Source organism: Crocodylus siamensis, chromosome 8 (genome assembly GCF_052110815.1).
Source record: "Crocodylus siamensis isolate JL-2025a chromosome 8, ASM5211081v1, whole genome shotgun sequence".
In the NCBI taxonomy this organism is placed as follows: Eukaryota; Metazoa; Chordata; order Crocodylia; family Crocodylidae; genus Crocodylus; species Crocodylus siamensis.
In genome coordinates, this window is record NC_143402.1 from 16,627,034 (window position 1) to 16,647,003 (window position 19,970).

The following is a 19,970-nucleotide window of genomic DNA, read 5'->3' on the forward strand; positions in this document are numbered from 1 at the left end:
CCCATCCATTCTATAAGAAGTCTATAGGTTTATTTGTACTTAATGGGGGAAAATGCTAAACAAGTAGAACACGCCAAATGTCCAACTCATTATAGTGTCTGTTTGCTGGACAAATGGAGTAGGTGATAGAAGCAAGCTTATCTCTCTGTCAGTAGATCTCTCCTCCCATACTATGAATTGGTTAGTGGCAAATACAGAGGGCTTCCAGTTCTCCTGTAGCTGCCAGCTATTCTGTTGGGGCAGCGCAAGAATCTATCAACCTAATATTTGGTGGGATTTTTTGCAGAAAGATTTGTTTTTGTCTTGTTTTTTAGGAAAATTAGGTTTTTCATTAGTCTTGCATGATTTTCTTCAACTCCTCTAAAAGTTCAAACAGCACAGTACAAACAATAGGTAACAAGGCTTAGCAGTGTCAGGTGCTTCTCAGACTAATTCAGGACCCAAGATGACTGCCACCTCTTCCAGTGTGCAGATCAAATGGGGATAAACATTTATGTAACTATCTATCTATTTTCAGTGTGGTCTATATCATAACAAGCGTCTATAATGAATATAGACTGTATAAAATGTTTAAACGTGCTAATTTATATATTTTTTCAGGTTCTTTCCAAAATGCAGAGCCTCCACCTCCTTCCCACGGGACAGTATATTACCCAATTGTGCCAGATCCATATGGCCAGCCACCTCTACCTGGGTTCGACTCTTGCGTCTCTATAGTACCTACCTATCATTACGTTAGTCCTTGGCATCCAGTAAATCCATCATATAATAATTCTCCACGAATTCGTAACACTGTAAATCCTGGACAGTTGCATCAAGTCAGCTATATTACCTCACCTAATCCTGCACCTCATTATGTACCTCAAAGTATGTAATGCCAAGAGGCATAGACCCCCCACCTTCCAGTGAAGTTTTGTTTTCTCTATGTATGCTAGTATTATTTCAGCAGTGGACTTTATAGTAATTAAGCTGTTTAGTTGTTTGATTTTTCTTTTTCCCCTTCCCTCCTTCTCCCCCCTACACTTGTATTTTCCTTTGATTTATGTTTGTAAACCTGTTGTCAAATTGAATATTGTTTTAGTAGATTATATAGGAAAGAAATAAGACTATATACCTGTATGTATATATATTCCTAACACCAGCGAAGAACATGAGCCTTGCATTCAACTCTGTCAAATCAGTATATTAATGAAAAGTACATTGGCACTAAAAATGTACTACATTTTTGCCTACCTGTTACACTTGAAGCTGGGGAAAGGTTGGGTCTAAGCTGATTTGAGGACAGTAATTACTGTTGTAATAGACTGCTTTTCTCAGGTCTTCCAAAACAAAGTAACAGGCAAGTATATTCTTCAGTAGTAATTGCTTATTTGTAATAGTTGTGCTTTCTCTCCTGTTTAATCTCTTTCATCATAGTCTGTGTCTTTGAAGGTGGGAAAAATACTCTGCTTTGATTGAGTCTGCTGTGTACTATTGTATTTGTGTGAGATTTAGTTGGAGAAGTGATGGCACAATGGTGGTAGAACTGGTGTTTATTGCACTGATGACACTAAATAAAAAAAAATGCATCACACATTTGGAAATGTCTCTTCACAGCTAACTCATAACATCCCTGCAAACTAGATTCACCAACAGACTTGCAAAGAAGCCCAGTTAGCATTGTTAGAACAGTAGGAGAAACTTGGGCTGACCGTTCCCCAAAGTGCGTGCGTTGAGTGAATAGTGCAATGAGGGCACAAGACGAAGCAGAGTGCTTTGCCAGTGCAGTGCAAACTTGACTCCGGGTTCTACAATTCAAATGAGGCACAATAGTGTGAGTTTTGTTGCAGCTTGCCACACTTGTCTGAAGATGCTTAAATTACTTCCCATTATGAGACGAACTCTTCATCCAGGTGGATGAGGTAACAAGGGACTACAGTTTGCTGTCATGGCAGCATTCCAGGTTGTGCCTGATTTGTCTCACATGACAGCTAGGGCCACAACAAGATGTTGAACTCGGACCCTCTATCTGAGATTAAAATTGCAGTAGGCTTTATACACAGAGGTTACAACAATTATAACATCCCCACTAAACTTCAAAATGGTTGAGGGGGATGTTCATTGTTGAGGTTCTCTGCCTCTTCCTTTTCACTGTCTCAAAACAGAGACAAAGTGGTTAGAAAATAACTTTCAAGAATATGGGAGTCTAGTTTCATACCTTCCAGGGTCAGAAGAGACCTGAGTAGATCATCATCCAGTTGAAGAACCTACAGACTCACTCCCTTATTACTCAGTGTAGTAATGACTTATCTTATTTCCCAGAGGCTTAGACTAGTAGTTTTACTGAAACAAAGCATCTTCAACACGGTGCCCAAGGAGGTGTTGTCTGGTACAGTACCACCCCTCTCCATTCTTCTTGTACCCTCCTCACGACATTTCTCAAGTGAGAGGTTCACTTTCCACAGCTGCCAGTTGAAAGAGAAAAGACCTTTAAGTTGTTTAGAAGTAAAGCTGTTTTGTCTTTTGGGGGATGGTTTACCTGCCTCTGTTACTTGCTCACGGGAAGAGAAGCAGGAAATAGTACATCTTGGATTTTCTTTTAATGTCTATGCTTTTGTGTGGGGGACCTTTCTGTGGTGTTTTCTTTTTAAATCCCAGATGGACTTTAATTGCTGTCTTAATTCCATGGTCTAGTTGCATTGCTTTTGCCTGCAAGGCACTCACAATGCATTCTTTTCAAAATACAGAAAATAACCAGTGAACTTTGGTAGGAACCTCAGGCTCTCAGGTCTCCACTCCTTGAACCTGCTCATCCACTGAATCTAATGGTTGGGATGGCACCCTTGCTGAGAAAAGGCTTCTAGATGTGTAGGTACCCAGGTGGTGATTAGCTGATAAAGGGCTGCAGCAAATCAGATTCCACACACAAACCTCAAGGCCTTTTTACTTTCTCTTTGTCTTGGGTTCAGCAGACAAACCTACCCTAATCCTACAAGGCATCTAAAAGGTTTTTGTTTTTATATTTTAAACGAAGATGGAGGACAGAGGGTTAGTATTTCAAAACTAAGAAGCGTATTTTAAAAATGCACCTCTTAGCCACAACCCACAGAAACCTCATTTCTTCCCTCCCTCAGTTTTGTTGCTTTACGAAAAACTCCAAAAAAACCAGAATTGCTTTCAAACTTATGGGATAAGCTAATACCTCAGTTCAATACCTGAACAAGCAAACTTAGAGTATAGGATTGTTCAAGCACCAGAAAGAATATTGGTTGTTTTATGGCTCTTTTGAAGCTGAGTAGGCTTAGATTTTTTTTTTATGGTTCTAAAGATACTTGCCATTATCGGTGTTTTCCAGTCTTTGAACTGAAGCTGCAAGTAGCTGCCTTTTTTGCATTAAATCATAGTAATGCTTAGACTTCTAAGCTCTGATACTGCAGGGCACTTGGATAGCCGCATAACTGGACTTTGCTATTGTTTGCCAATACTTGTACTACAGCTAATGAGAAGCGCTGTCTGTCCTGTGACATGCTGGCTGAGACCTTCATAGCTAACTGGAGGGTTTGGTGTCCAATCTTTTGTCCTTGTAAATTGTGATAGGGTTTGGGAATTCATATCCCTTAGCCAGCTTCAAAGATTTCAGCTCTTGAATCTTACTACACTTTAAACATCCCAACCTGCAATTGTCAATCTTATAACCAAGTACACACACACATTAAAGATCAAAAGTTGGAAGATATTCCAGATATGACAGTGGCCCCCTATTGGCTCCTGTGATATTTTTTTTTAATTATTTGTTTATTTTAATCCTGTGCCCCTGCTCAGTGAAGCTCTCCACCCCACCCTACCCCCTTCCTGCATGGGAGACTTGAACACAAGCTGTTTCTATCATAAATAACCATGCATAGATAAACTGTAGAACAGAGAATGACTTACTTTGGTCTAAACTTCCTCTCAAATTTTTCTGACAATGGGAGCTATTAAAAATTCCTAGAGTATTTTAAATATTTTTTTTCTTGAACCACAAAACTGTCATAACTCAGATTTCCCATTGTTTAGTGAATTTTCACAAGCTTGGCGTTCAGGTTTCCCATTTCCCTCTCCCCATCCCTGCTACTACACATGCACATGAATTATGACCACTGTGAAGAAATCTCTTGCTCGCTCTCACTTGGGTCATTCCAGGTGGATGGCTCTTGCGTTCTTTTTGGTTCAGGGTGGTCAACCAGGTGACTTGGCCAAGGGGAATGTGTTCTTCCTGGCAGTGGGCATTTTGGAAAGCAACAAGCGATGTGCCTCCAGACTGCTGCCTGGGTAACTTTCTGTAAGTAAAGGCTTGGAAACTAGCCAGAAGTTTAGGATTTAGGTCTAGGCCAGTTTTAAAAAGATTATTATATCCAAGACTGTTTTAAGTCTCAGATTTATGTTTGCTCAAAGTGTATCCTGACTTTCTTGTTCCAGGCACCTCCACCCCGCCCCCGCCGGGCAATAAGGGTAACAGCATGCCTTGCTGTGGTATTCTGGAGGTGGGAGAAATGGGCCTTTTTGCTCCCATCTTGCCTAGTGGAGCTTGTCTGTTTGTTCCCTCAGTCCTACCTGATGTTATCTTGGGATGCTTCGGGCTGAAAGAGGCACCCAGGAATATTATCTGTGGGCAAAGCTACCCCAAGGTTTGCAGGGTCTGTGTGTCTCTGGCTGCATAGAGCCCTAACAGACCATTGCCTGGGTGGTGGCAGCATTACCCCATGCTTGCAGGTATTCTCCAGTTAGCAGGACAGCCAGGTGTAGACACCCTGTGGGAGACTCCTGAAGCAATGTTTTTGGGCCTGCACAGTGAAGTGGGTGGCTCTGTAAATAGTGCCCTCTACTGCGCTGCCACAACCCTCATACATTATAACCTAGGACTGATTAGCTCTCCTTAATAGTTGTTGAACAAAATAGAAGACCTATTTTTTTCCTTGCAATCTGACCTCCCTTTTTCTATTGTCTGGGAAAATTAAACCTGAAGCCTTCAATGCCAGAACCTAAGCTTGAGCCAAAGGACTAACCATCGCTTGGTCATAGTAGTAAGCTGCTTCTCCTTTTATGTAGATTAGTCATGGGAACAAGGAACAACAAAATACCCAACATGTTATGTGTGCGTGTATGTAGGAAATGATGTGTCCGGTGACTACTACCCATGTGACCCCTTTTTTTTTTTTTCTGTTCCACAGTTGCTCAGATTACACTAAACACACAGCCCAATGTGTGCATGAAAATAAACTGGCTTAATTCTCTACAGATGCTTTAGAGGCTTTAGTGTCTGTAGAAGAGTCATACAATGCCTTCTCACTTTGGTTTCTATTAACAGAAAAGCAGAAAGTGATGTGGTTGGTAGAGCTCCTGGGATTATTTTTTTTTCCTTTTAATAAAGACAGTCTCTGTGCAAGCCTAGTAGCTGTGATAGGTGTGAGCTTGTGGAAGCACGGACATTTTCAGGAGCTATTTTATTCAGATGTGTTACTCTGGATATATGGAATATTAAAAGGGAAAAAATAACGTTTTATGTATCTCTTGAGTTCCTGGAAACATTGGGGGTGAGGAGTTAGCTTTCTGAAAAAAATAATCCAGTCTACTTTGCCCCCTTTTTTGGGAGCCGTTGTCTATCATGGTTTGAACTGGGTGAGGAAGGGTACCAGACAGGCCTCCCAGAGGTATGAAGTAGTCAGTCTGTTTATAAAACTGGCTGGTCCTTAATATAAGTATTAATTCAGTTTATAAATGTGGGTCTCTAATTAGCTGGATTCCACGTGACTGCAGAGAAGTCGGGTGAGGCAGCATGTAGAGGTTGCCTGTTGCTTTATGGTGCGTCGTCTCTGTAATGCTTCCCTCCGTAACGCTTCTGTTGCAAAAACTGTAGAATAATGGAACTGCTTCCTATCCAGTGGCCTGGCTAGGAAGCTGTCTAGGATGGCTTAAGAATAGCAAATCCTGCATCTGTGCATGGAGTTGGACTAGATAACCCTTGAGTTTGCCTATGACCCTATGATTCTATCCTAAAGTAACATTCACTGTCTTTTGTGAAGTCAGACTGTCACTGGCTACCACTGTCATTGCACCTGAGAGGGCAGAGTTATATGTACTGAGATGAAGGCAGACTTCCTAAGGTAAGTGCAGTGAATCACTGTTAAATGACAGCTAAATCCCTGGTCATAAGAAAGGGATGTGGGTCTCCATCTAATTTTGAATGGGATGCCCTAAGGGAAAACCACAGGGCAGATAAGAGGTAGGTGATCCCCAAACTGAGGGAGAAACCCCAAGCATTTAGTTTAATCAAGCATTTAGCTTGATCGCTAAACAAAACTGCAGCATTTTGTATTAGTAAGGCACTGACAGCTTGGATAATGGTTATTTGTATTAGCGATGGAAGAATTTAAAGAGATCAACACCAACACACAGTGAAGCGCTGTGATCTTTTACTTTGTTTGCTATAACTGTCAGGAATATTTTAGAGGTCCCACATCCTCTGTTTAAAATCTCAGAAAATACATGTCTGCTCAGAGGGCATCTAACCTATTTTACCATGCAGCCAGGTACCCAAGTGACAACTGCATCTGGTGATCACTGATGTTCTTGTCTCTAATCTTCCCAGCCTGTAGAGATGTGTTATACTAGCGAACCCTTTCAAACTGGTCGCTCTTTCAGAGGCTAAGAGAGTTGCAGCAAGGCCACTTGTAGGATCTTTTCCCCCACTTCCACAGTGCTGATGGATCTTGGGGGTCTGTCTGGAAGTGATCAGGCTCTTTTTAGAAATTGATGTCACCCAAATGATTGACTTAGTTTAAGATATGTTTGATTATATATCAGCAGTCTCTTGCAGCTGAGGATAATTGTCTTCCATGATTACTTTATTTGTGGGTCCGAAGATGGCTGCTGAGGCTGATGCAGCATCGATAGACACTGTTGCACCTCGGGCATGTGTTTCCGTTCATAGTGGGCAGCTCTGGATTCTTGATTCGGTCTGCAACACGTTATTTCTGCCACTCCTGCTTTTCCATCTCCTGTTGTAATCGTCAGGTTTCAAAGCATCAAGAACCTTGCAGATCATCAAAACTTTAGTTGCATTTAGGAGGTTCTTTTTTCATCAAAAACAATAGCTCTGGTCCCATTTCAATAGAGGACCTTGCAGTGGAGGCTAGTGGAACACATTTTATGGAATCATCCAATTGTAAAATTCATTTATTATTAAAGATAATTATCGTTTAATATTGCTGAAATAGTCCTTTGTAATTCTGCCTGACAGCAATATGAGATACTGGTGAAACCACTCAGCGTCAGACTACAGCCCTTTTCCCCCCAGCCTCATCATACAGTAACACTAAGCCAGAGATCTTACAGGAAGCTGCATTTCTCATTCAGTTGCTATCTATTCTTCTCCTTTCCAAGCCTTCATTTTAGGTTTTCTGTTATCACTATGAATGCTTTTGATGATATTCAGTCCCTCATTGATATTATGTAAAAGTCATTTTGATAAAGGTACCCCAACCAAGATATATATCTATATAGATATAGATATATAGATCCAAATATCCATATTTTCTAAGTAGCCCCTTTCATTAGAGTAGTGAAAGCTACACATCTTGAACCTGAATTATGGGCTATCCAAAACTGGGATCTGGATTTAAAAGTTGCAGCTTTGATCTCTCATGTATTTCACTGGTGTCTATTTGAGCATGTCCAATGGGATGATTAGATCACAGAGATGAAATCTAGGCTTCACTTATGTAGGTGGATATTTTGCTACTAACTCTGGGGAGCTGGGATGCCATACTTCTGTACTGATATTTGTACCCATTTGTTTGTGTCTGTTTTTACAAGGTAGTTGATATAACTACCAGATGCTGGTACAAAGATGGAGAAGAGAAGACCCTTGTGACAGGAAATGATTTAAACCTCTTTGTCTCTGTAGCTTGCTTTCTTTTTTGTCCCCTCTCTTGTTTCCATCCCTACTTGCTTCAGTGTTTTCTTCAAACATGTAAAATAACTGCTATGTCTGATTTTAAAAGAGAGTAACATCTTTCTGGATGCTGTTATATCATTCCAAGGTGACAGCTTTTGTATCTTGTAATGAATTTATCTTCATAAATTTGAAATTCATGTCACTTTCCAGAAAGTGCAAATCTTATAGATGTAACATTACTACCAGGCATTTTTTCAATTGTATTTTGCATTGTATGTTATCCTAGCTGAGCAAAGGTGCCTGCTATCTAGTTAGAAACTAAGATGGGAAAATTCCTATACAGTATTTTGATGTATGGTTGGATTCCCATTTCTGGAACAAGAACCAGATAACATCAGTAGGGACAAAAGTTTGAGAAATGTATTTTGGCTGAACTCCTACTTGAATATCCCAAAACATCAGTACTTCGTACATTTTATCTCTGGGTTTTCAGATTTTCTAGTGTGTAAGGGGTATGTTTAAGTGTTTCTTTGAATCCCTTTCTTTAGCGTCTTAAAATAATTAGCATTTTCCTCTTAAGTATTGTAAATATATTTAAAACTTTATTTTTCTCTTCCCAGACTACAAAAGTTAATGAAGCATACTATGCCCTTATAGATAGATAGATAGATCTATAGAGAGAGAGAGAGTGAGCACATGTCCCTTAAATTTCACTTATTGCTTCCACTTTATCCAAGTAACTGTAGAGGTCAGGACACACTGATATTTATCTTCCTAGATGGTAAACACGAGCCTTATTTTCCAGTAGGTGCAATCCAGAGCCTACTTATTATGGGCTTCCCATTACTTTTATATTGGCGTAGCAAAAACAGCTCATTAAGCTTCAAGTGCCATTAGGCCCGAAGTTCATGACTTTTCTGATATACCCAGAAAATATATATTTAGGTCCATAAAGACTGACATCTTCTTAACTGTTAGTCCTGTTGAAGACAGGTGAGGACTGCTCATTTCTTAAAACCAAGCACCTGCATGAGTCCCTATATGATCATGGCCCTTGAGTTGTCTCCATGACAATGCACCAGAGAGAAACGTGTGTGTGTGGAGCCTTTAGAAAGGTTCCTCTGAACATGGCAAAGATTATACTGTGCTAGATCTATTACTGTTCATAAATGTTTATTATCAATAGGCAGCTGGAAATGTTACATCTGAAAAGGTAGAAACACCTTGAATTTCAATAGGCATACATTTCTTGGGAAAAAAGTAAATGTTTTTTATTTGTTGTCAGTTTACAGTTAAGCTAAAAATACACATAAAATAAATAGATTTATTATGTACATCATTTCTCTTCATTTGTACATGTGTCATGGTTGGGAATGGCATGGAGTTTGCACTGCTGACTGAAAATATGCAAGTAGAAAAGTAGATGACACGAAGCGAGGCATGGGTGTTTGTTTGCAAGAAGGCTACAGTTGAGGGTCCAAATGTTGAGGCCCTCGCTCAGTGTTACCTATGTATGATTCCTCCCATCTCTGCTGAGTATTTTGCCTGAAAAAAGGTACATTATGATTTTGGATAAAACTTCAAAAAGCAAACTACTTTCTCAACCTCTCTAAGTCCTATGGGGTAAAATTCCAAATCCTGTCTATGGTTAAGCCCTGGGAAGAGGTAATTTAACATTAATGTCAATGCAAAATGGAAGTGTGGCTGCAGAATAAGCCTTTCCTTTGGACCTGCCATGTATGAAAACAGAAAACTAAAATCTCAGTCACAATCCTTGCCCTTTCCAACACCAACTGCTTGCAATTCTCAAACTATGTCCTATAAACCCAATTAACAGCTGATAGATGAAACTACACAATCCACCACAAAGGAAGCCCCTTGCTTCAAAACAGCAACTTTAAAAATTCAAAAAGGCATATCTTTTGAATTCGGTTGCCTAAAGATTTCACAGTGTTTTATTAGCTAATTGCTCTAGGAAAGATTGGCATCTCTGTTATGTCTGAAGAATTGCATCTTGTAAGTTCAGCTCATGCTACCGCTATTAAGGTGGACAAACAAACACACTGTTTACCAAGGCAGTGTTTAAAGAACATGGGAGGTGCTGTTTTAAATAGCTGCTCACCTTCACTATAGCGTGATCTTTTGGAAGCTTTCTGGATATCACTTTAAAGGTCACTTCTAACAAAGAAATTGTTCAAGCCACTTTATCAGGGTATGTTTTGTCTTGTTAGTCTTTTTGGTTGACTTTGCACACCTTAAGTCAAAGGAGAGAGTTTCCTGTGGAGTAAAAAGAAGTATCAAATGATCTGAAGATAAGGATTGTATTCTATTTCACCATGTTTCAAATGCAGCTGTAGATAAAAGGCTCCATCTCAAGAAGAATCCTTCCACATTATGAGTGAGGACATTAATCATTTCTACAGGGAAAAATGCATGATGAATAAAAAGGAAAACTCCGTTTTACCCTTGTATGACTCTGTCTAAAATCAGGAAACAAGTGTAGCTCTTTCATAAAGAAAAACAAATCAAGCAGATAATGTGAAAAGTGGGTTAGTTCACATGGAACAAAAAGGGTCCTTTTTAAAGTAAATGTGGCCTGGTGAGGCCACAGTTGGAGCACTGGGTCTAGTTTTTGCCCCCCCCCCCCCCCCCCCCGAAACAATGTGGACAAATAAGAGAGAGTCCAGTGGAGGGCAGCAAAAATGGTTCTGGGGCACACGATGTATGAGGGGAGGCTGAGGGACCTGGGCTTATTTAGGCTCAAGAAGAGAAGACTGATTAGGGGATGGGGGGAGCAGTTAATAGCAGCTGTCGACTACCTGAAGGTGGGGTCTAAAGAGGATGGAGCTGGACTGTTCTCAGTGGTGGCAGATGACTGAACAAGGAGCAGTGGGTGCAGATTGCAGGAAGGGAAGTTTAGGTTAGATATGAGGAAAAACTTTATCACTAGCGGGGTAGTAAAGCACTGGAACAGGTACCCAGAGAGGTGGTGGACTCTCCAACCTTGGAGGTTTTTAAGACCTGGCTAGACAAAGCCTTGGCTGGGATGATCTAGTTGGGGGTGGTCCTGCTTTGAGCAAGGGATTGGACTAGATGCGACTTTATGAGGTCCTTTCCAGCCCTAATCTTCCATGACCCTATTATAGTATTGGAGTGTCAAGGAGCACATGTCCTATAGTCTTTCTATAGTCTACTATAGACTATTTTGGTAGCGCATTATTTTACAAGTCTCATTGCTGAGGTGGTTTATTCACTGTCATCTCACCACTTCTAATTAATTTCTCCATTTTGCATTTGGGAGTTGCAGGTTTTTTTTCTGGATGTCTGTCTGCTTCAATATGCTTCAGTTGTCCTTCTCTGACATCGGGCTGCAGTACACTAGTGATACTTGATATCCACTGAACCCCAGTCTTGCCAGTGGACAGAAGGGGCAGGTGGTTGTTGTTGTTAAGCAATGTCTTTAATCCCAAATGGTTCACAGTTTTGCCATGTGCTAAAATAAATCCATCCAAATAATTTTTAAAAGTAGTATTTGACAGTTTCCACATTTAACTGTAAACTCGAGAATGGCCAATACAAGTCTTCGGAAATTAAGACCTTGGATCTGTACATTGCCGCCTCATTAAAATGTATATTTCTGATAATGGTAGTGTGCTGTAACAACTTAACTGTTGGCTACAAGGGTAAATTACCCAATAATTTCACCAAAATTCAACCTTCTTTAGGTAATTTTACACAGGTAGTCCATTTTATTATTTTTTTTGTTGTTTTTTCTGGATTCTGGTCTGAGATCAGAAAAGTTGAAATACTGAAATTGTGCGAGGAGTTGTCGCAAGACGGCGATCAGCCAATCAAAGGCAAAGAATTCTAGAAAGCTCATGAAACAGTTGGTGGTTTTCCATGCTTCTCCAAAATGACCGCAAACGGCGCCCTTTGTATTCTTCACCGTATAACACTTGGTTCACTTCCTTTGAATTCATGGGGTGCCGATACTGCAAGATGGTATGGAGGGCCAAATCTTGTAACAATTGTACACAAATTCCTGCTGCAAACAGAACTTTTCCCTGAGTAAGGCCCACAAAATTTGGGTGCAAGATGAAAGCCAAAGAAAAAAGTTATATAATCTATACTCATATAAATCTATGTCAATGTTTGGGAGTAGGGAAGGAAAATAACTCCATTGGTTCAATAAACAGCCAGAGTACATTTCAATGTGGTGAGGAGAGATTCAGAATCTGAGTCTACTCCAAAAGAAAGAGACTGGAGATTTATCATTGACAATAGGAACACGAGTGGGCTCCATTTACATGATAGCAGTGGGAGTAAAAGGCCTGTTTTCTTGCATACCTTGGTCTGGTATATCTTATCCCTAAATATACTGCAGAGAGGTTATGCAGCTCCCGTAATAAATGGATATTCTCTTTCCTTTGGGTGCACTGCCACACATGTTGCTATTGATTATGTGGGACACCTGGATGGCGATGATGATGGTTTTCTGACTTGGATTCCCATTGCCAGCAATGGGGGGATATACTAATATCAAGAAGTTAATAATACATAGTAAAAGTTTTCCTATTCTTACTTCAATTACCTGCCATGGATACATGCATCAATGGTAGGTTGTGTCTGAAGCCCTCCTGACTTCTAGAAGTCTGGTGTATTAACCAATTTGAATCTCTTCAAAATGTCAGGTTTTATATTTATATTCGTGTATATATATATATTTACTTAAATATTACAAGTCTTAATATTTACATTTCTTTGCTATTTCTGCTAAAAAGTATATTACATATACCATTAGAAAAAGAGGTTGGGACACAAATAAATACAATAAAGTAACATTCAGGGTGAGACATAAATCCACAAAAGCAAAGATGTTCAGAGTTTAGGCTTCTAGGGCTCTCTGCTCTCATTGCAAAGCAAATGCAGAAATCTCCCTAGGTCCCCTGTCTGGATAATCAAGCTATTTTCTACATTGAAAACTGTCACAATTGACAAAGATCAGTTCTTACCTGAATTAGTTGTAAGAAAATAAATGTACATCCTACAGCTACTAATATCATTCACTTACTGTATATAGCGCCTTTAATCTGAGGAGCTGAAAGTGCTTACAAACGTTACCAATTCACTAAGCCTCCAATTACCAATTAACAACCCCCCCCCACGAGGTAGGTAAGTATTATTATCCCTATTTTACAGATGGGGAAACTGAGGCATAAAGAGGCTAAGTGACTTGCCCAAGGTCACATAGTGAGTCAGTGGCAAAGCTGGGAATGGCCCCAAGAATTTCCAACTCCGAATCCTGTGCCCTAATCACTTCATACGCTTCCTATGTTAAGAGCACAGTAACAATTGTATGGATATTTACATATCTACCAATGTGTGTGGAATTCGTTTACAAAGAGAATGATTTAAATCAGTCTGCAGCCATGTGTGTTTATGGACTTCCCTGTTTCTGACGAGGGTTCTTTCATTTCTGACCTGAGTTCAGATGACTCCGAGTTTCCCTTGATGTATAGTACTGTATCTGTGTGTAGCTTGGTGGTGTTGTGAGTGGTGATCCCTTTTTGAATAGGTCACTTTAAAGGCTAGATGAAATGATGGTACAGCTTGGAGGATGTGCAGCCATCCCATGTGAGAAGAAACCTGAAGATCTTTCAAACTAAAGATTTTTTTCATTCCCTTGCAAGTGTTATGGGTTGGTGTTGAAATACAAAGACTAACAGCAGCCAGGACAGGGCTGTGACTGTGGAACTAGCACTAACACAGGTTCATCCCCAACCACGCCTGTCCAAAGACACCGCACCAGCCCCTGCACTCGGATCCACGTATGATCTGGAGGTAGAGTGATTCCTTCACTGAAATATTTTTCGACCAAAATGCCTCCAACCAAGTCATTCGTTTTCTTGTGGAAAATTTCAGTTCATTCAGAACATTTTCGTTCACTGAGGAACTGGAAACAAAATTGTACTGAGCCAGTTTTATAATACATGTTTCCAGTTCTGGTGACGTAATTTTTCAGGGGAACTTTCAATTCTGCTCCCCTTCTCCTGCCCTCGCACCCAGGCAATTTCCTATAAATATGGCATTTTTTTCAACCAGCTTTTGTAAAACCTACAGATTTCAAAGGGGGCATACACAAATAAAGAACTGAATGGAATTTAGTTATTTTGCCTAGGGAAGTCTTTTACTTCGTTACTCATACGTTTGCTTAGAATGAAAAGTTGGTATTAAATTGCCATGGCTGGAGTTACCATCTGAGCCATAAAGAATCTCACCGCAGACCCAGGCCAAGTAGCCATGGCTACATTACATACATCTCACCCTCAACATAACTTTAACATAAATTTTTGTGTACAGTGTTAGCTAATGTGTTAAAATGTGTCTGTCAGATCCTATCTGGCAGAAGGCAGGGTAAATTTGTACCTTAGGCTAACTAAATCAGAGATGCAAAGCCTAAGCTTTTGTAAGCAGTGGAAACAGCATCTGATGAAGTAAATCTATTGTCTACGAAAATGTATGCTCTGATTTAGTTGTGCATAAAGTGCATATCTAAATCAAGTGAAAACCTACCCTGCCTTCTGCCCGAATTCAGACTAATATAGCTAACGGCCTCTCAGTTCCTCTCTGTCATTTTATGGACAGAACAAAGGGAAAGCGCCTGTTGCATTCTGGTTGTGCACAGGTAGAAAGAGGCAACTGCATTACATTGCCTGATGTTGGAGCTTACTGTTGTCAGATGATTGCATTTGAACGGCACGCTGCGATCAGGGCCAACAGCAGCGTGGATTTAATCTCCCACAATCAAAGCGATGTGAACCCTGATTGCAGCCCAGGCTCCTGATGTAATCTGTGTTGCCGTCTCAGTATTGCTTTCTTTCCTACTTGCCTTGCATGAAAACACCGCAAAGGCTGACTGGACCCATTCAGAATTAGGTTCATAAGTTATAAAGTGATTAACAGCTGCATCAAGTGATTTGCAACATTACTGTTACCTCCAGCTAGTAGCTCTTTCCAATGCAGAAAAATGCTTTGTCAGGCTGGTTTGAGAGTCTCGGAGCGTTCTTGTCTCAACCTGGGATTGCTCCTGCTGGAGTTACCTTCCATCTGCCCTCAACGTCATCCTAATGCATAGCTGGGTTTGCAGGATGGGAGCTGGCTTAGTTTATGAATAAGCAGCAGACTACCTCTGCTCTGGGATTTTGCACTGTTAGGTGCATGGAACCATGTCATTTCCCTCCCCTCCATCTTGCAGCCGAGTAAATACAGGTTCACAGACAGTGCTGAGCCCTTTGTCAGCACGAGAGCTGACAGCATCAGGTCTTCTGCTAGCTAGACTGATGCAGTCTGCAAGCAGGGAGTGAGGGTATATTTCTGTGTTTGCACCGTTGGCTCAGCCTGCTGAAAAACAAGGGTGGCCTCCAGCCCCAAAGTCCTGTCTGAGACCTGTATTAAGCCTTGCCAGCAGCTTGAGGTGTTCATATCCATGAAATTGTTTTGTCCCATCAGCTGCCAAGTTCAGGTCCCTATCTGGAACGGTCTGACAGCTCTTGGGTCTGGGATCCAGGGTTGTGGTTTGGGCATGCAACTGAGTGAGCAGTGACCTTACTTGTGACACTGGAGGCCATCTGTGTGCCCAAAGGAAACATCTGCCAGAGTCACTTTCCTTAATAAGAGAAGAGAAAATCATGTTTAAAATTCAGGCTAAATATTTCATGCTTGAGCATTCAAGCATCTCTTCCAAGGGGAGTTTTCATCTCGAGAGTCCAGGCCAGAGAGCCTTGGTACCACTCAAGTTTTCAGCTGAAACATAAAAAGACTGGCAGCAGCAGGAGCCTCAGCCACTTTAAACATTAATAAATCCTTTCTCAACACACTTCCCAGCCCAGTTCATGGCAACAGCTAATTCTGCCATGATTGAGAGAGGCCAGGCAGTGTCAACTTCCATTCACTTCAGTAGGACCAGAGGGCACATAACACCTTGAAGGAGCAAAGCCATATGCCCCTACTGAATTATCCCGTGACGCTTTCCTTTAAGTGCATGTCCATAATAGATCACCTGTGCCCTCTTATACTTGATCTATGAATAATGTGCTATATTGCATGCTGTCCCATATGCTGTGAACACCATTTCTGAGATGATTTACAATGCTACTGCCCTTGGGTTCTTCAGCACCTATTTCCACCCTGATCCCTACGAGAAAGTGGCTGATGAATAATGGCAAGGCTGAGGGGGTCGCTGGCAATGGTCTACGTGTCAGCAAAAACGAAAAAGAAAGTACGCATTGCTCCATTATCAGAATCACTGCTTATAGCACATGTATGTGGTCCTGTCCATCAGCTCATCTTTCTAAGGTTGTGAAGCTCTTTGGCATAAGGCAATGCCATTCTTTATGGCTGTGCAGCGCCTAGCACTTTTTAGCCCTACTGGAAACAAACACCCTCTACTGCTGCATTCAATTTGGCTGCAGCTAAAAACGAAACTGCATGGGGTTGGCCAGGCTGTGAAATACACTTCAGGCTGGTGTTGCTCTGGCTTCTTGTAAGGAATGCAGTTAATGAGAGCAGAGACGACAATCTTTCTTACAGCTTGGTAACACAACAGGAAAGCAGCTTCCTGCCTGAAAACACTATTACCACCAGTTCTTCAGAATTTGTAGACAGCTAAAAGCTAATGCAGCAGTAGAGAGCATAACATTTAGGCATGAAGTCCAACTACCTGTACAATTCAAAGGACTCAGATCTGGGGTTTGGTGCAACCTATTATACAGATAGGAGCTGCTTGTAAAATTCAGATTGCATTTCAGACTGGATGTCAAGCACATGAAGGAGGATTTGGATCCTGGATGGTGCCTCCCTCCCGCCCATCCTTATGCAAAAACCAATAAGTAGAGCAGCCGCTCTATTCCTCTTTCAGTGTTCAGTAGTAAGTAACTCTTCCCTCCTAGTGTGCTGGTGGGTTTCTAAATGTACCCAACAAATGAAAAACAGTGACGAACTTATGCAAATCATAGAACTGAGCGTGTAATACTGATGGAGTGATAAATATATCTCATGTCAACAATAATTTACAATAAGACTATAATATACAACCTGAAAAGAACCCACACGCTGCTGAAATAATCAGATATTGTATTGCTTAAATAAAAGAAAAAGGCCAGTTATAACTGGAAAACCCTTCTTACAGCTCTTCCAATTTGGTTCTCAGCCTCTGGTTAAGCTACTTTTCGTCAGCTGGTACTGTTGACCAGTGACATAAGTAGATTGCCAAAATACTGGGAGGAATAGTAACAATGCTAACCAGATGAAACGTTGAGAAAGAGAGCTGCTCTTCAGGTCCTTTACTCTGCCACCAGCATCTCTGAGCCCTACAGAATTTGAAGACTCAGACCACATCGGTAAGAAACCCTGTGGTTTAGAGAAAGCACACAAGAGGAAAGCATGGCAAATGGTAGGGAATGTCAGTCTGCACCTCTGCTGGTTAGTGTTGCACTTCCTTAAAATGAATGGCCAGAACAACTAAATAGTTCAGTTTCTGTGAGTATAAAAAGGCAAATAAAAATGTGGTAAATGTGGCTATAAAATAGACCAAAATAATGAGAGTTTTATGCCGGTTTCTAGGGACTGAAAGGGAATCCTAACTCTGAATCATCTGTGATAGCAAACAGTTACAAATATTGAGCTATGGTCTATAGCAGGTTTTAATAGGTTTACTTATAACCGAGTTGTAACATGATCTTCCTGCCCATCTTTCCATTGGTTTATAAACAAGTCACAAGCATCTCCCCATGAGTCAAACACGTCCTCTGTTGAGTCTATAAGTTTGGAGTTAGAGGAGCAAATACTGGAAGCACAGTGAAGGGAGCTGGTACAGACCACAGGGCATTCCTTGCTCTGTCCTGTGTGTCTCATGTTCCCACTATAGTCCACCTCATTGAGGTTAATTTCACTTTTGGAACAGTTCTCTTCTCTCTCTTTATCAATCTGAGAATATTTAATGTCTTGCCACATGTAATGTGGCTGAATAACTCCGTCTGAAATAGTGTACATAGGCTCTGAATTTGGCTCGGGGAGATGTCCATTCATCTTGGAGAACAGGAGGCCCAGTCTCTTGAAGGACTCTTTCTTGGAGCTTGAAAGCCTTTGAACTCTATTCCCATTTCGGACGAAGGAGCGCTTATTTATTCCATTGCTTTTTGGCTTCCCATCTGGAATGTCAATCCCAGACATAGTTTTAATGAGCGCTGACACATTAAAGTCTTTTTTTTTGTTGGCTATGCTGAAAGACACACTCTTGGCTTTGGCTTTTTCTCCAGCACCATCTTCATTTGCGTCATCCTTTTGGGAGACCTCTGTGCTGCTGGTGGAGTAACTCCTCCTCTGGGGTTTCCTGTTTCCCAGGAGGTCAAGAACTTCATAGCGAAAGCTAGAGATGTCCTGCTTTAATTCCTAAGAGAAGAGGGAAAATGAGTTACACGTAGAAGCCGTATCCATGACATTAAAGCGTGACTGTATTCCACTGGAAGGAGCATCAAAATTATACAAATAGCTGATATCAAATTACAATGTGCAAGGATACCAACTAAATCTTTCATTATTCACTAACAGGAGGAAAGTTTTAGCAATTCTGAGAATTAGAGAGCGCCTTGCTAGAGTTTTATGTCTCTAATGGGGTTGAGACCAGCCCCCTCCATACTGAAAAAAAGAGGAATAATTGCTTTGCTAATGTGGTCACTTATACAAGTGGTCCTAAAATACACAAGTCAGAGAATTATTTTAGGTATGAAATGTTATTGGTCAGACTTATAGACAAAGACATGTTCTTTGGTCTTCTTTCAGCCTGGATTTAAACATGTGATGTTAGATAGCTTGACCTAATCAAAGACTTCCAAAATCGTGGTCAAGACAACGCTCTTGTTCTTCAAGGCCATGTCTGTACTACCATCCTATTAAGTTAGGGATTGCTGCAGAGAAACAACCCCCATTTTCTCCTGCTCCTCATAATCCAAGGCTAGCAACACAGGCAACTTAGAGAAATGCTGAGTACTTGCCTCAGCCCTGCTCTCAAATTTTGCTGAGACAGTTTCCTAGAGCGGGGATGGCCATGTACTCAGGACCCCTCTAAACTTTCTATGCTATCTAACTGCCACAGTTGAGCATGTCCAGAGCAGGAGAAAGTGAATGGCACTTGTTTTTACATGGCAGTTCCAGGTTCAGCAGAGAGGCAGTGTAGACATGGCCTGACATGTCTAAAGCACAGACATGCAAACCGGTCACATTAAACCCCACAGGGAACCTTGGGGGAACTCTCTATGTGCCAAGAATGCCCATGCACTTCCAGATCTTGTATGCTTAGCACAAATAATAATTAATGACTGTTCACAAATATGACACATAGTAGCAGAGTGCTTAGGCTGTCTTTAATCTTTTAACTTCTTGAAACTTTGCACTTTTAGAGAGAGGTAAGGGCTTGACTCTGCAAAACTTGCAGACATAAGAAGGTTGATGGGTAGATAATCAGGTCTGTTATCTCTCATTTTCATATACTGCTGTTAACAAGGATGTTATCTCTGAAGACACAAATCCGTATGTTGAGAACTGAATTTAGGCATCACAGAGATACTTAATGGGATTTTCTAGACTGAGCACCAAGTCTCATTGGGTAGAGTGGTTTTCTTTAGAGATGCACCAATACATCGGTCCTATATTGGATTGGCACTTATATAAGGAAAATTAACAGTAGTGGCAATCGGCTTTTTTTGGCTCATGTGGCTGATAAAGTTGCCGATAAATGCCTGTGCATGCACACACCCACAGCGCAGCACGCAGATGGCCAGGAGTGCAGCCTGGCAGCGTGGAGAGCAACCGGGTTCAGCTGGTAAGTCTGGTGTGGGCAAAGGGAAGCGGGGGAGGGAGGGGCCCCAGCAGTGAGGAAAGGAATGAAGCAGGGGCAGGGGCAGGGGCAGGGGCAGGCACTGCCCAGCTGGGGTGGGGTGCGGGACAGAGCGCAAGCTCATCCAAGAGGCACAAGGAGGCGGGAGGCAGCTCCCACTGC

At 41.3% G+C, this 19,970-nt stretch overlaps 2 protein-coding genes across 4 annotated transcripts in view; one reads left to right on the forward strand and one right to left on the reverse strand.

Moving 5' to 3' along the window:
- Window positions 1-1,518, forward strand: part of ALG13 (ALG13 UDP-N-acetylglucosaminyltransferase subunit) — a 41,358-nt gene extending 39,840 nt beyond the window's left edge. Inside the window, exon 24 of the mRNA XM_090059830.1 lies at window positions 601-1,518. Within this exon, the coding sequence (XP_089915956.1) occupies window positions 601-875 (275 nt within the window). The 3' untranslated portion in view covers window positions 876-1,518. The remainder of the gene's footprint in view (window positions 1-600) is intronic.
- A 9,065-nt stretch (window positions 1,519-10,583) lies between these two features.
- TRPC5 (transient receptor potential cation channel subfamily C member 5) overlaps window positions 10,584-19,970 on the reverse strand; it is a 168,393-nt gene continuing 159,006 nt past the window's right edge. For all 3 annotated transcript variants that reach the window (XM_090060210.1, XM_090060209.1, XM_090060211.1), the window contains exon 11: window positions 10,584-18,364. In XM_090060210.1, the coding sequence (XP_089916336.1) occupies window positions 17,630-18,364 (735 nt within the window). In that variant the 3' untranslated portion in view covers window positions 10,584-17,629. The remainder of the gene's footprint in view (window positions 18,365-19,970) is intronic.